The following is a 16,698-nucleotide window of genomic DNA, read 5'->3' as shown; positions in this document are numbered from 1 at the left end:
GTTTAACAAACTGTTTTATTAAACTAGTAATATTTTTTTTGCAATATTATTATTTTCACTTTTTGTACATTTGTACACCCCAAACTTTTAAATGGTAGTGTATTTGGCAATTGGATAACATTGTCCTAACTATGTGAAAGAGCAAATTACTAAGTTTTGACTAAAGAGTATGAATATAAACACGAAAACCTTTACAATGAGGTTCAGCAAGTTCATATTAATTAATGCAACAGCTAATATGAACTAGTAATCAAAAATACTTCTACAGCCTTTATTAATCTAGGTTAATGTTAACATACACAAACAAAAGTGAATAATAGTATATTCATGAATTAACATTAAACTAGATTATTAAGTGCTGTAAAATTGTTGTTCATTGTTAGTTCATCACTAAATGCATTAAATAATGTTGACAAACTGAACCTTATCGTAAACTCTTCAAATTTTTTCCTTGAAAAAATTTCACTGCGCTGATCATTTACAAAAAATTTGCATTAAATAAATGGGTTAGTTCTGATTCCATGATGACTTTAAAAAAATACAATCCAAACAACTCGGGTTGACCTCAGCAAGAAGTTTGTAGGACCATCAGCCCCCACTGATGAGAGAGAGGAGGGGTAGGCCATTCGTCACTGACACCTGGTGCTCCAGATGACAGCCCTGTGGCCAGATGGATTACGTCGTACATAAAAACACAAAAACACATACACGTATATGTCCACATCAAGCCCACCGCTACATCCTTAAAAACACCACCGAGTTGATGAAACCACCTCGATACGATTCTTGATCTTAACAAAAGCAGCATCCCTCAAACCGCATCGCTCTGTAAAACCGAACTAATGAATGCAGGGACCTATAAAAGCGGCTGTACCGGAGGGCGTCATGTCTCTGAGGAGTGTCCTAGTAGTGTCAGGGAGGCAGGATGCGGGAAGAGTGACGTGATGCCGCAGTGGGGGGCAGATTAGAACAAACCCCATGGTGCATGTCTGGCCGTATCTCCCTCCCCCGCTACTGTCAGTGCCACCTGTCACCCCAAAGCCTCATCTCCCAGCCTAACCCTCAGCAGACGCCGCCATCGTGTACAAAGTTCACCCGCATTAGAAGCAACGAATTAGCCGCTTTCTGGCCACAAAACACATTAGCGAACAAATGCAACTGAACGAATTTAAGAAAGGTCACAGAGTCTCAGTATCGTTTACCTCCAGTGCAGCAGACGGTTTCTTCTTGAGCTCCTCGCACTTGCGGAACTTGCAGATCTGGTGGCCCGTCTTGCGGTTCCGGCAACTGCTGCACTGCTCGCAGTTAATCCTGCGCCGGCAAGGTGGGCACATCCCACAGCGTTTCCGTTTCTTCTTCCCGGAGCTGATGGCAGAGGCCAGCTCGCTTTGCACTGGGTACTCCGTCAAGCCGGCCATGTGCAGCGCGCTGTCGGCGAGGAAGACTCCGGCCGGCGTCATGATGAACAGCCCTGGGTTGAAGGGGAAGCCGCCACCCACGCCGTACGGGAAGTCTGTGTGACCCCCGACAGTGTCAGCCACCGACGCCCCTTCCAGGTCGACCGTCCCCACCTCGCCCCCGCCCACGCCCATTCCCCCCGGCAGCAACATGTGCTCCATGCCCGCCCGCTTAAGCAGCGCAGCTGCCTGGGCAAAGTGCAACAGGCCGTTCTGTCCTTCCAACACCTGCTCCAGGGTTCGGTCCAGCTTGCTCGGCACCAAGGCCGAGGCGGAAGGCTGCTGCGGCTGCTGCTGAGCGGGCTGGGGCTTGGCCGCGTGGCTCTTGGCCTGGCCGTTGTGTTTCAGTCCGTTGGCCGTCTGGGGGCACGCGGCGGTGTACTGCGAGAGGGTGCGAGACCTCTTCAGGCTCTTGCTGAGGGGCTCGCTGATGATGCCGCTCCGGTTGCGGCGTTCGATAACGGGGCTGTCCTCCCCACAACTGCGCTTGTCCTGGTCCTGGTCCGTGTCCTGGTCCTGGGCCTTGGGTGTCCGGCTGCCCTCCGGCTGTCCGCCAGACATGGTCCAGCCCCGGGGTGTGAGCGTGGGAGGGGGGGCGGGGTTGGGGAGGGGACGGGGGCTGGCGAGGGAGGAGCCAGGCAGCACTCGCAATCCACTCAGTACCCAGGTGAGGGTGGAGCCTCCCCTTAACGGGCAAAAAGGCCGGCCAGTGGCAGGCAGACCCCAGTGCCCTCAGCTCTAGACTTCAGCCCTCATCCACATCTTTCCGCCGGCAACCTGTAAACTAACACACAAAGACAGAAAGAGAGAGAGAGATGGAAAGATGTTGAAAGTGTTCTGATGCTTAAAAGAGACCTTGACAACAAAAAAGCAGCGACTGAGAACAGTGAGCGCCGATTTGGGCCTTTCTTTCGCATGGCTCCAACATTTTATTGAGTGCTGTACCGATGCCCCTACTGTGCCTGAGAAATCAATATGTACATTTATCTTCAAACTCTATGTAGAGGGAGTAAAGCAAAAACGCGATAGATGTGAACAGTAGCACAGCCAGACGCTGTGACAAAAAGCACCTTGAATAATAAAATATGGCAAAAAAGTCACCCATGAAAACATTATTTGACAATTAGTAATTTTCCACAGCAAATTGGTTTACTTTTCTGAAAAGCACGACTTACTGTTTGTGTAAAAGATGAGAGTCGCTTCACTCAAGGTAAAGCAGACAGTATAACATACTGTACACTAAGCTTGACTGAAGGAACCAATTAACTTCTCTTTATCAAGACAGTTTGTGTATCGGAAAAAAAAATTAATAACATCAGTTTATTGTGAATAAATCAATTTGTCTCAGGCAAGTGCAAATCAAACTTCAGCGCAGTCCTTCTGGATGAAATCAATCACAGCCCCTTTAAACATGTGATGTCACCTGTGCAAGCATAAACCCGATCACCTGTCTGTTATTTCATTCATTTATTCACTGCAGTAACAGTGAGAGTACTGGAAGAATTCTCTTTGAAACAGAGCAGAACTATGTATTACTCACTTTGAAGGCCAGAGCACATGAAGTAAGTACTCTGAAGAGTGCAAGGCATTACTCTCCCATAGGTATACGTTTGCTACATATTTCACTGCCACTTTATTTGAATCTAAATGTTACGTTGATACCCTTGGTAATCTATGATTGCATAGAGCTGCTGTGCTATGAAGTTGCTGTGTTATGAAGATGTAAAGTAGTCAGAGTAATCATTCTTTAGTGCAATTTTTTCATTTCAACATTTTAGTGCAATTTTCAGTCCCACTTTATATTAAGTGGCTTTAACTACTATGTACTTACATTTAAATTAATCATTTGGTACAATGCACTTATTGTGTACATACAAGTTATTACATTGTACATATGTAATTACATCTGTAATTAATTTCTGTAATTACATTTATAATTACACTGTTGACCCATCCCTTACACCTTAACCCATCCTTAAACCTACTCATACCAACAAACCTGTCCCTAACCTTACCCATATCTCACCTTAATGAAAGCAAAGTGTTTTGCAATACAATATGACCGCAATAAGTACATTGTACTTTTTTTTTGATGCAAGTACATAGTAGTTAAGACCACCTAATATAAAGTGGGACCCAATTTTCCCTAACAACTGCAATTGGATTTATATGTATGCATAAATTTACTGTTATCCCACCAGTCACTATTGTGACCATCAACATGTTTAATCATGCTATGACCACACTCAACAAAACTGAATATATGTGAATTCATATATTAATACTAGACACCTTAAAGATAATGTGTACCAAAAATCTTTGTCATATCTTTATTTTAACATTACTAGCCTTTCGTTTTGGAGCTTTGATGCAGCCATCATCTTCTCAAGGTGCAAACAGGAATTAAACTGCTTTGCTCATGTGACAGTTTGCACTAACCTGCACATATATAAATGAGACCCTTTATTTTTATTTTTTTTTTTTCCATATTTGCAGAAAGTGCACTAAAACATAAGTCTATAAGTTTGTAGAGCTTAATAAATGAAAACTTTTTTTACAGTCACTATTGTGACCGGTTTGATTAAATTAATGTTAAATTCAGCTGATGCCATCATTTACTATGTGCTATTTTTGTGTGTTTTCTTTGTTTTATAACATATCCACAATTTGAAAAAAAACAAAAAAACAAACAAAATGGTAACACTTCACAAAAAGGTGTTAACATAAGTTAATGTATTAACATGGACAAATAATGAGCAATACATTTATTACACTATTTATTAATCTTAGTTAATGTTAGTTAAAGGGGTCATCGGATGCCCATTTTCCACAAGTTGATATGATTCTTTAGGGTCTTAATGAAAAGTCTATAATATACCTGGGTTAAAAATTCTCAATGGTAGTGTAAAACAACACCCTTTTTACCTTGCCAAAATAAGCTCTGCAAAAATCATCCTGTTCTGGTCGAGGTTGCTTTAAATGTTAATGAGCTTTGCTCGCCCCGCCCCTCTCTTCTCTCTGTAGAGTGACGAGCCTGTTTACTTTAGCCGCATTTAGCCGCTAAACTTGATAACTAGCACATTACCCTTATACTCACTTCTGCTGTAAAGAAGCTGGATTACGAATGATTCGCTCGAACATAGACAGATATATGAAGATCAAGAGGCGCATTCCCTTCACAAACAAACGTAATCCACTGCATCTTCAGCGGCTCAGATGTCGGGAGTAAATGACGACCACTATGTTCATTATTACATCCAGCAACACAACACCTCAATCGTTCAATTGGAGATACTCTTGTCTAATTTACATCCCTGCTCCGGCATCGAAACAATGGAGTTCTGACTGTTACAGCTGATCTGAGGTAAGACGCTCATGTCAATCAACTATCAGGTGACGCCACACCGACAGGCATCTGAGAATGGCTCAATTTGAAAAAGGGGATATTATTTTTACAGATTAATTAAAAACCACAGCATGGATTTTTATCATTATAAGGTAGATTTGTACATACACTGCCAACACACATTAATGTTCAAACAACATGTAAAAGTGAACTTTGCACCCGATGACCCCTTTAAATAAAAAAGTCATTCACTGTTGTTCATGTTAGTTCACAAAGCATTAACTAATATTAACAAACGCAACTTGTGATTTTAACAACGCATTAGTAAATTAGCATTAACTAAAATTAATAAATGTTGTTGTTCATTTTTAGTTCATGTTAACTAATGAACCTTATTGTAAAGTGTTATCAACAAAATATGGAAATAAAAGCTATTTTGTTTGAATTCGCTCTCTGTATACAGTATTTAGATTTTAGTTTTAGCACCCAAGTTATATGTCAACCCTGTTACCCTCATTGTTTGCGTCTAAATTAATGATTCATGAATCCAAAAAACTTTATTATAATGTCATCATATATTCACGAAGTGAACTTTCCAAGGAGAGTTAATGATTCTGTTTTATCATTACTTTTGAGAGTGGTCACCAATCTTAAAATGTCAACCATGTTATCATGTTTTTGCTTATAACTGATAAGTGAATATCTTTATCAAAATTAAGTTTTATTTCTAAGAAGCACATATGTAGTTTCATGACCTAAGTGCAAGGCTTGTAAAGGCTTGTAAAAAAAAAAAAAAAAACAGTAAAACTGTCAACCCTGTTACCTCCCCAGGGGCCTAATTATATCGTACAGTGTTTTATCCCAGAATAATTCAAATGTATTAACGGTAGTTTATGATGGCACGGCATAATTCATTAACACTTTATCTGTTAGAATGTTTAAAATCTCACCGAAGTGTACTTTACATCACATTAGCAAACTTGAAAAGGCGCCTGTTTCGTAACATAATCCAAAGAGACCCGCTGTCAGTCACGCCGTGAAATATGAGACATGACAGAACGCCGCTGAACGACCGGACACAGAATTTTACCTCATGACAGAATCCCAACGCCAAAAACTCAACTCTTGTTTTTTATTGGCTGCCCCCCGTCCACAACAGAGACATCCACAAACACCCACACACACAACCCCACTGAGAAAAGCTGAGGAAATGGCCGGGCCAGTCCTTATAAGGGAAACAAAGGGACAGGGAGGGAGAGAGGAGAGGATAGGGGGTGGTGGAGGGGATCTACGCAGTGTGTGGAAATTGGAAGGCCAGAATTAGTGGGAGGTAAAGCTTCAAAGGCAGGAGCGCAGCCCCCGCATTCTCCCCAGCTCAGGGGTCTGTGGCGCCAGCGGACCACAGCCAGCCTCTTTCTCTCTTTCGCTCCCTCGCTCCCTCACTCGCTCTCTCTTTCTCCTTCCCAAACCAGGGGCCACACTGCACCAGGCTGCTTTACCTCACGCCTGCCAAACCTTCCCTGCCGCACACATCTCTTGCTGGGCCCATGGAAGCACCCGACCTTCACGTCCCAAAAGCGCTGAAATTACATAGCAGCGTTTTCATTCAGTATTAGCAGCAATGACTCACTTCCCATCCAAAGCTAAGGAGAAAAACATGTCTCTAACGGACCATGCTAGCTTGCCACGGACAGCCCGTGGTTTCTCTTTTATCCTGGCTTGGAATGGCAATATGGCACATCTCAAATCCGTTCCACTCTTATGGTTGCTGCACCAAGCCAACAGTTGGCCACACACCACCACACACCAAACGTTATCCTAGCAGCGTGTCGCAGTCCGTCCCCATGATATACACTCTTATCTGTGTTATTGTTTTGTTTTTGAAATTCAGGTTATGATACACTGTAATCCAAAACAAGCGTACACTAGCGTTCAAAAGAAATGAATACGTTTATTCAGCAAGGATGCATTAAATTGATTTAAAATGACAGTTAAGACAAAATATTAGGCGCCACAGCTGTTTTCAACATTAATAATAACAAGAAATGCTTCTTGAGCAGCAAATCAGCATATTAGAATCATTTCCGAAGGACACTGGAGTAACTGGATTAAAATTCAGCTTTGGCATCATAGAAATTAATTACATTTTAAATAGAAACAGTTATTTACAATTGTAATTTTATCTCTGAATATTACTGGTATCATATTTACTGCATCAAATATATGCATCCTTGAAGAGGAGCAACCACAAACTTTTATGTAACACTCTGATACTCAGTCAAACACGAAATGTGTAGGAAAGAGGCAGAGCGGCCAGTCAGATGGGGTAAGAAAAAGGCAAGGGACAGGTGGCTCAATGTTAGCACTACTTGCTTAATTACTGTTCCCAAAGTAACCATTAGGGTGATGGAAATCACCCACAAAATGACTTAGCAAATAAGCCCACTGGACATAAATGAATCGATTTGCTTCCTCCTGTTTTGAGAAGTTTTTTTCCGTTAGGAGTAAATTCAGTCACACAGCTTTTCAGTGAACCGGATGCTATCTGCGGTAATACGCTACCATTGATCTCCAAGCAAATAAAATGCAAACACAGTGTGTGACGGTTACTAAGCATTGTCAGTTCTCTGTAGTTTGTTGTCTCCATCTGTTCCTATAACATATGACCTGTGTTTGCAGAGGTCTCGTAAAAGCTGAAATAAGTGAATTTGTCTGTCGCTGCCTCCACATCGGCTCCTGTCAATCACTGTAACCTCTTCAACATCAGGTCCACCTTTAAGTTAAACTATCTTCCAGCTTCTCTGCACCTGTGTCACAGTCTTCACTGAGGACTCACGTCAAATCATGTTTTCCCTGACCCTCTGGTTTTATCAACCTATTCATCTACAAATGTGTGACTCCCACATTCTGTCAACCACGTGCACTTTGCGCTCCTCCAACATTTTTGTCTAATTAAGTCAAGATTTTTCAAATTAAGGCAAATTATTGTTATTGCAACACTCTCATTTTGCTCATTCCTCCTTGACAGTCTTTTTTTCCCCGCCATGTATATTTGCCGTGCATTTTGCAAAATATAAATCCATCAAAATTTACTAGCTATCCTGTTTCAATGACCAGTATCAGCAATTTGTCTCTCCATACTGAACTCAAAACCCCTTATGTACAGTAGTTTTGAGGATACATTTTGGAACAACAAATGACATTTTGAAGCAGTATGAGGCCACAGAAATAGAAATAGGGATGCGCAAAATGGAAATTTTAGGTCATACATATTTAGATTTTTGAAGCCAATTACCAATATGTTGGTCTACCTTTTGTAAGACTGAATATAGAAAATGCTCACCTTAAAAGTCCAAATTTAAACTTCACATTGACAACTGCTTTAAATTTTTAAAGATTATTTTCGTGCAACTGCCGAAAAGAATCTTTCTGATCCTGCAAGCATTTAACAAACAAAAAGAAAGAAAATTATACATGCCTACGTAATAAATAAATGAACAAAACAAAAATGACTGTGTGCCAAAGATTTGAAAAACTAACTTTTACGTGCTCTAAAAAACATATATTTATGAGGTAGAGCAACTAGAAATAATGCTGCCAAACTAGTGCTGTCAAACGATTAATTGCGATTAATTGCGATTAATCGCATCCAAAATAATTTTTGTTTACATAATGTGTGTGTATATTTACTATGTATATATAAATACACATTTGCATGTATATATTGAAGAAAAATGTTCATGTTTATATATTAAAAATATTTATATATAATATCAATAATATGAATATAAATATATACATGTAAATACTAGGGCTGCAAAACGATTAATCGCGATTAATCACGATTAATCACATTAAAATAAAAGTTTTTGTTTACAAAATATACGTGTGTGTACTGTGTATATTTATTATGTATACATACACACACATGCATGCATATGTTTAAGAAAAATGTTTATATGTTTATATATTAAAAATATTTATATATAATATCAATTATATGAATATAAATCTATACATGTAAATACTTGGGCTGCAAAACGATTAATCACGATTAATTGCATTCAAAATAAAAGTTTTTGTTTACATAATGTATGTGTGTGTACTGTGTATATTTATTATGTATAAATACACACACATGCATGCATGTTTAAGAAAAATGTTTGTTTATATATTAAAAATATTTATGTATAATATCAAATATATGAATATAAATCTATACATATATACAAGTGCTGTGTATATTTATTATGTATATATAAATACGCACACATGCATGTATATATTTAAGAAAAAACGTAATATATTAAAAATATTTAGATATAATATATCATATATTGTATTTTATTTTTTTAAAATATATAATATATTATATTTTATTTTATATAATATATTATATAAATAGAAATATATACATGTAAATACTAGGGCTGCAAAATGATTAATCACGATTAATCACATTCAAAATATATGTTTAGATACTATATGTGTGTATACTGTGTATATAATTTATACACAGTATATATAAATATATACATATATATAAATCTAACATATTTTCCTTAATATATACATGTATGTGTGTGTATTTATATATACATAATAAATATGCACAGTATACATACATATGTAAACAAAAAACTTATATTTTGGATCATTTGTCTGTAATTTATTGGCTTAAGTATATTTTGTAGCATTCAAAGTTCAGCGAAACTTGCGACCATTGTCAAGTATCGATGCTTTTGGAAAACAGACCCCAGATCGATAATGATAACTTCAAAAAGAAAAAGGCTTTATTGCCCAAAACTGACTGACCACTGACATATTGTGCATCCCTGATTAGAAGGGATCATCAAAGTGCCCTGTCAAACTTCTCTGGTTAGGGCAAATACAAATGGATTTACTTGGAAGAGATAACTTTTATCGCTTGTACCTTTATCACATTACGTCATTTAAGATACACTGTAGGAATCGGTATTGAAAAACACATATACTGATTGACCACTATTCTCAGTATTGGGTGGGATGTGTTTGTCTTATAGTTTGTAGTCCTAAATGGAAGCCAATCAAATTACACAATATTCAAGACAGTCCTATTGAGCGTCTAATGTAATTGATCAAGTATTCATCTTCTTCTTAGGGTATGACTGCATAAAATGTCCCTGTTAAAAAATAACTTAACAAACAGGGTAGATGACTCAGGCCACAGCAATAGCTGACGCAGATGTTGTGAGAGCTTGGGCTGAGGGGATGAAAACTTTTAATGTACCTGACTGCTGTGTTTTATACGCTGTACCTCAGGCCACACACTGCATTCTCTCCTTTGCGGCAGCACAATGCTTCACTCACAGCTGTAAAGATGGCAAGCCAGACCCCAACGCAATTAACCTAGGCCCATTCAATAGCATGGTTATGAATGATTGTAATGCTTTGTATTCATTCAAATAGAGCTTGTGTAATCAGACCCTTAACCATGTAATCAGCAGCTCAGTAGAGGAAACATAATGACCCATTTATAGCTAATGTGGAATGTCAAAGCTGCGAAATATTAGAGAAAAAGGCACAAAGTCAGATGAGTCAATAAATAAAGCAACTGAAAGAATAATCAGACTGAGAACAAACTGTCTCAGGCAAGACCATCATTCACAGACAAATTCATCCTGATCTCATCTGTCATATGGTCAGAATCAGTTCAGCTGATTATTCATTCATCAGTTGCGTCTGTCACACGAAATTCAGATATAAATGTAAAAAACACTTTTTGCTCCATCCTTAAAGTGAAAGTAATATAATAAATTGGTGTCAGCGATCGCCAAAATACATCAGATTGATCAATTCGGCTCTCTAGTGTGTTAGCGCTCCTCTTTACTCTTCATAATCAATAATGTTTGACTGGTTAGGGGTTGACAAAGGACAGAACGGGGCTGTGCTGTCAAAGCAATCGGCAACATTACCTCATATGATCTAAAAACAGAAATGAAACCGTTAAATGTGAGGATGGAGTATAAATAGCTCTTTCCTAAAGCTGTCATTAGGTTACATAAATTACAACATCCTATTTTGCTTCAAGTCCGATGTGTCACAATTCTAAGATATTAGGATATTATTCTTTGATCAAATGGAATGAATGACCTTGGACTGACAAGACAGGATTTGTTTTTAAACAGAGGTTGAGAGGTCAAAAAACTTACAGCTGAACAGGAAAAGGCAACACTGACCAGACAACACGGAAAGCTGAGAGAAATAAACATTGTTGTCGTTTTTGTTCTGCTGTAATGATAGCTACTAGCATCGATGCTAGCAAACAATGTGGATGTTGTGTGAAACCAGCAACTAGCAAAAGTAAAAAAGACCAGTTTTGCAAACTGTATGTGACTACCCAGATAGCACATGTACGTCTGCAAGATGTCTGGAAAGCATCTGCTGTGTACAAACGTCTGGCAGACATCTGCAAGATGTCAGTTTTACATACATTCTAAATAATAAACATCTTAAAGACATCTAATAGACGTCTATTTGACATCTGATAGGAAACGTCCAAACTATATCTTGCAGATGTAAATGCAGACATGAAATAGACGTCTCCAAGATGTACATGTGCTATCAGGGTAGAAAGTCATCAACTTTGTTACTTGTTTAATATGTGTGAAGGATATGAGCAATTACTGCAGATGCTAATACTTTTGGAGCTCATACTGTTAAAGTTTGACTGACTGAAGCTGTGCTAATGTTCTGATCAATCTGAACCAATCTGTCGCACAGCAATGGCACACAGTAACAATTCTGGGCTTCATCTCTTCCTCTCACTGTCTTTGCAGTCAAGGACACTAATAATATAAATATTTCTAAAATATTAAAATGCCGAAAGCAAAATGTGTCAAATAAATCTGATAATATTGATTTGGTCAGCATTTATTAATTGGATAACTGCAATACCCTGGGTGTCAAAAAGTATAAAAGATAAAAGTAGTGTAGCTGTGATAGCCGCTACACACATATTCAGCAGAATCATTAATGTACTAAAGCACAAGATAATAGCTACATAAAGATGTGTCTGGAGAGTTTTATGACTGATATCGCTACATTAAAAGGAAGGAAGTCCAGTAATGGCTAATTACACCCAAACAGCAATTTGAGAGGATGGTTTTGGAAATATTAAACTTTGCTTCCTGTAAATCCTTAAAATCTCTAAATCATAGGCATAGTCTCTCCTCTAATTTCCATCTGCCGTATTCAGCAGTTACTGTTCATATGTGACAGTTACAATGTGTATGTTACGTTGTTTTATGTTGGCACAAGTTATGAAAATGATATGTCAGCTGATTAACTGGAACACATTTAGTATGTCTCAGCAGCAGGCTATTTAAACATTTATGTTAACTGACAAAATGTATTAATTTATGCATATTTAGGTTTGCAAGGGCTATAATGGTAATGTGTCATGAGAAGCTGTTTGCAAAGAGAGCTTATGCCTACTCCCTGGAGACAAACATGAGACTAATTGGTCCTCCCCCTTTTGAATAACATCTCAGAAACAGACAATTCTGTAGTGAACAAGAGTTTGACGTTTGAAGTATCTGCTATATTATATAAGTGACCCAGGACCACAAAAACTGAGATTTATCATCTGAAAGCTGAAAGAACAAGCTCTCTAATGATATGTGGTTTATCAGGACAATATTTGGCCAAGATACAACTATTTGAAAATCTGGAATCTGAGGGTGCAAAAAATCAAAATATTGAGAAATTCGCCTTTAAAGTTGTCCAAATATGGTTCTTAGCAATGCACATTACTAATCATAAGTGTTGATATATTTACCGTATAAGTGATGATAAATTTACAAAATATCTTTATGGAACATAATCTTTACTTAATATCCTAATGATTTTTGGCATAAAAGAAAAATCGATCATTTTGACCCACACAATGTTTTATTGGCTATTGCTACAAATATACCCGTGCTACTTATGACTGGTTTTGTGGTCCAGGGTCACATAATATATAAGTATGTGTGTGTATATACACAATATAAAAGTTTAATACAGCATTAAATTTTGTCGTTCTGTGTCCTTTTTTATTTTTCTGAGGAAAAAGTAATGACTATCACACATTTTTATCATGCTTTACAGAAAAAAATGTTATTCAGTCTAACAATCTTGTCAGGCATATTTAGAACAAGAATTATTATCCTTCAAACCACTAGGTTATACCCATTTTTCAGCAAGACCTTTTTTAATAATTTGAAATACAATAAAATGTAGTATTATCACTTATATATATATATATATATATATATATATATATATATATTAATAAGTACTGGTTAGAAAAAGTATGTTTTTTTAAAATACATACGTATATACAGTCAAACTAAAAATTATTCAGACACCAGATATAATTTTCAATATTTTTTTACTAGTGCACACTATAATTCATTTATGTAAGTGAGGATAGCAAAATAAAGTAAACTGTTACATATTATAGCCAAAAATTCTTCATACAGTGGACTACCAGTAAAATTAATAAAAACTTGGGACCAAAAAATTGATTTGACACTTTGACCTGACCATGTTTTGTTACATACCTTTCTATCAAAGTTATCTGACATTATCAAGATGAATTTGTTCTGACACATTTTAACTCTGAGTTCTCATCATGTTTTATTACCATTTTCTAAACTATACTGAATAAACTGTGATAATGTGAGAAATGTCAAAGGTGTCTGAATACATTGTAGTTTATATATGTATATAAAATTTATAATACTATTAATTAATTAATGTATTTGTTAATTAATTATACATTTAAATTATACAACAGTTTCAGTGTGAATTTATTATTTATTTATTATTTTTACTTTTATTTATTTTTATTTTATTTATTTATTTATTTATTTATTTTTATTTATTTATTTATTTTTTTAACAGACCAAGGATTGCTTGGAACAGGGTTTTTCTCACCCCTGTGGGAAATGGAAGTGGAACTACAAACCTGGAGTTTGTTTGGAACTATTTTCACTAATGCAGTTTATTTTGTAAAAATCAGCATCTGTCTATCTATCTATCTAAAAAAAAACATATGTGACCCTGGACCACAAAACCAATTTAAGTAGCACAGGTATATTTGTAGCAATAGCCAAAAATACATTTTATGGGTCAAAATGATCTTTTATGCCAAAAATCACAAGGATATTAAGTAAAGATCATGTTCTGTGAAGATATTTTGTAAATTTCCTAACAAAATATATCAAAACTTAATTTTTGATTACTAATATGCATTGCTAAGAACTTCATTTGGACAACTTTAAAAGTGATTTTCTCTTTTTTTTTTTTTTTTTTTTTTTTTTGTATCCTCAGATTCCAGATTTTCATATAACAACCCATACAGCTTATTTATATGCATATGTATAAAACTATTTTCAAAACAATGATCCTTATGACTGGTTTTGAGGTCCAGGGTCACACATATAAAATACTGTAAGCCTGTAAGCACATAATATAACCTAAGTCTATTATGTGTTTATTTAATTGTTAATTATGTATTTTGTAAAAATCAATTTAAAGTCAGTCAGTCAGGAACACTAAACTTCTAATATTTGTATAATGTCCAAGACACATTTAAAGTAATGGATAAGCCATTGCCATTGAACAGCTAAAGCCTCAAAGAGGAGGGGAAAAAATCACTGTGAGGTTACTTCGCAACGTCACGCAGGCAGATATCGAGTAATTCAGGTAATGCGGAGTCCAACGTAACATCTCCCTCAAGACACGCACACACCTATCTCCCCCTGCCGCTGTCTTTCTTCCTCACACCACTTCCTTCACACACACACTTACTCACACGCTCACGCATGCATGCTCTCACACGCAAGCACTACACACTTGCGCACGAGATCCGGCGGACGCTGACAATAATTCATGTTTTCGGAGCTCGCTCCGCCAGATGTGGACTTTGCCGAGCGGCGTCCTGAGCATTTGCATAGCTCAAAGTTAAATGCGCCTGAAAACTTCTCCAACTCTTTGCGTCATAGCGAAAGTTAATGACTGGCAATCACACAAACAGTGCGTGCATGAGCGCCGCGCTCTGTCGGTCGCGGACTGCAGCAGTAAATCCCCGAACGCGCTCTCCGCGGCGACATCAGCCTGATAATATCCTCTCGGCGAACAATGAAGCGCACATTTTTGCCTAATCCCTCCGCGATGAGTTCAACAAATCACCATAAATCGCGTGCGGCTAAACAGCAAACGTGAATACAGTCCAAAATATACCGTTCGTATTTGACAATACACCGTTATATCAACGACCACCGCGTTTCGGTAACGCACAGGTGTGCTGCTGCTGGTAGAGCAAAAGTTCCGCGTCTATAACATAACGCATCATCAACTACAATACCACCTGTCGTTACATGCTGGAGCAACTATCATAAACGTCATCATCGGCATGATAATTTTACTAGCAAATTATTCAAGAGAGTAGAGTGTTAAGTTTGCACAGCCCACCGTAGCGTTTAAATACGATTCGGATTTGTATATTCTGCCACATTTCATTGATTAAATGTGATACTTGCGTTCTGAAGAGCCAAAGCAATATTACTTCCTGGGAAGCGTAATCGTGTTTCCATGAGGAGAATGAAGCACAAATGAGCGGTCGCTGAAGTCGCTAAAAATATGTGTCGGATCTTAATTGAATTTGACATTAAAGCAGCACAAAAATACCTTTTGTCTAGACTCAATGATCTGAAACCCGGGTCTCTGCGGTGCCAGTGTACGGTCTGCAGCAGCACGACTGACAATGTACGGCACAATCATTCTCCCGTTCTCCCAGCCAACAAGATCGTTAGGAAGATGACATCCCAACTTTGAGCAGACTTCAACAAAGTATGATTCCCCCCCTTTCGATGTATCTGCATATTTGCAAACACTGGCCCCTTTTTTATTCGCACCTACCAAGGCAGATCCGAGCAGAGGGGAGGGCTTCCACTGTCCGAGCGCCCCTTCTCCAAGCCTGTCGTAGAGATTGATGGCAAAAAGAAGGGAGAAAAAGCTTATTCTCCACTTCCAGAAATCATGTAGCCTTCGACCGAGCCGAGCGCGTGAGGAAGAGAATAGTGAATTATTGCTAAACGTACTTTCTGGGAAGCTGAGCGTGTGGGCTCACCAACCTTTCGATTCTCGCAATCCCACCTCTACATCCAGAAGAACATGCAAACACATTTCATAGATTTTTGGAGCTTCACGTAAAAACCGAACTGGACTTTCGGCGACGCTGAGACGGAGAAAACACGCCGATAAACAAAGACATTTCGCGTCACGCTGCGCTACTATTTGGCGACGTTTTAAACGTCGACGCGGAACGCGTAGGGTGTTTCTCGATGTGCGAGTGCATTGTGAAAGATTTGAGGGTTAATGTCACGGACGGAGATTTGTGGCGGCTCTGTCTGCCTGTGCACTGAGCAGCCTGTGATTTTTTTCTCTAGGAGCAAAAGTTGATATGTCGTCATACCGCTTTAAGACTGAACTTCCCTTCAACACATTCATATTTACCATCAAACAATGTCAGAAGGATGCACGTGGTGACTGCATGACTTTGTAATCCTACTGTTTGGTTTCATTTCGAGATACTTTTGTGGTGCTCCACGGAATATATTATTAGGGGAAAATAAAGTATACAAGTTACAAACGTTTCTGCACTTTTTTGAAACTTAGTTATGCAAAAAATATAGTATTAATATATTTTATGCATTAATTATTTTTTTAGCATCAATGGAGCACAGAACAAAATCCACAGCGATGCTAGAAACATCTTACGGGCTGCCATTTTAATTTTATTCATTATGGGTTAATGACGTGATGCTGATTTTTTTTGGTCCAGTTCTGAGGTTATTCCAAAACGCA

The 16,698-nt window shown here is 37.9% G+C and overlaps 1 protein-coding gene across 3 annotated transcripts in view; it reads right to left on the bottom strand.

Moving 5' to 3' along the window:
• cxxc5a (CXXC finger protein 5a) overlaps positions 1 to 16,209 on the bottom strand; it is a 30,955-nt gene extending 14,746 nt beyond the window's left edge. For 2 of the 3 annotated variants that reach the window (XM_051093301.1, XM_051093303.1), the window contains exons 1-2: positions 15,751 to 16,209; positions 1,203 to 2,241 (exon numbers count right to left, since the gene is read on the bottom strand). In XM_051093301.1, the coding sequence (XP_050949258.1) occupies positions 1,203 to 2,018 (816 nt within the window). In that variant the 5' untranslated portion in view covers positions 2,019 to 2,241; positions 15,751 to 16,209. The other variant, XM_051093302.1, reaches the window with a different exon arrangement.
• Positions 16,210 to 16,698: the final 489 nt, after the last annotated feature.

The sequence above is a fragment of the Labeo rohita genome, chromosome 21, assembly GCF_022985175.1.
Source record: "Labeo rohita strain BAU-BD-2019 chromosome 21, IGBB_LRoh.1.0, whole genome shotgun sequence".
Taxonomy (NCBI): Eukaryota; Metazoa; Chordata; class Actinopteri; order Cypriniformes; family Cyprinidae; genus Labeo; species Labeo rohita.
This window is presented reverse-complemented; position numbering and strand designations above follow the sequence as displayed.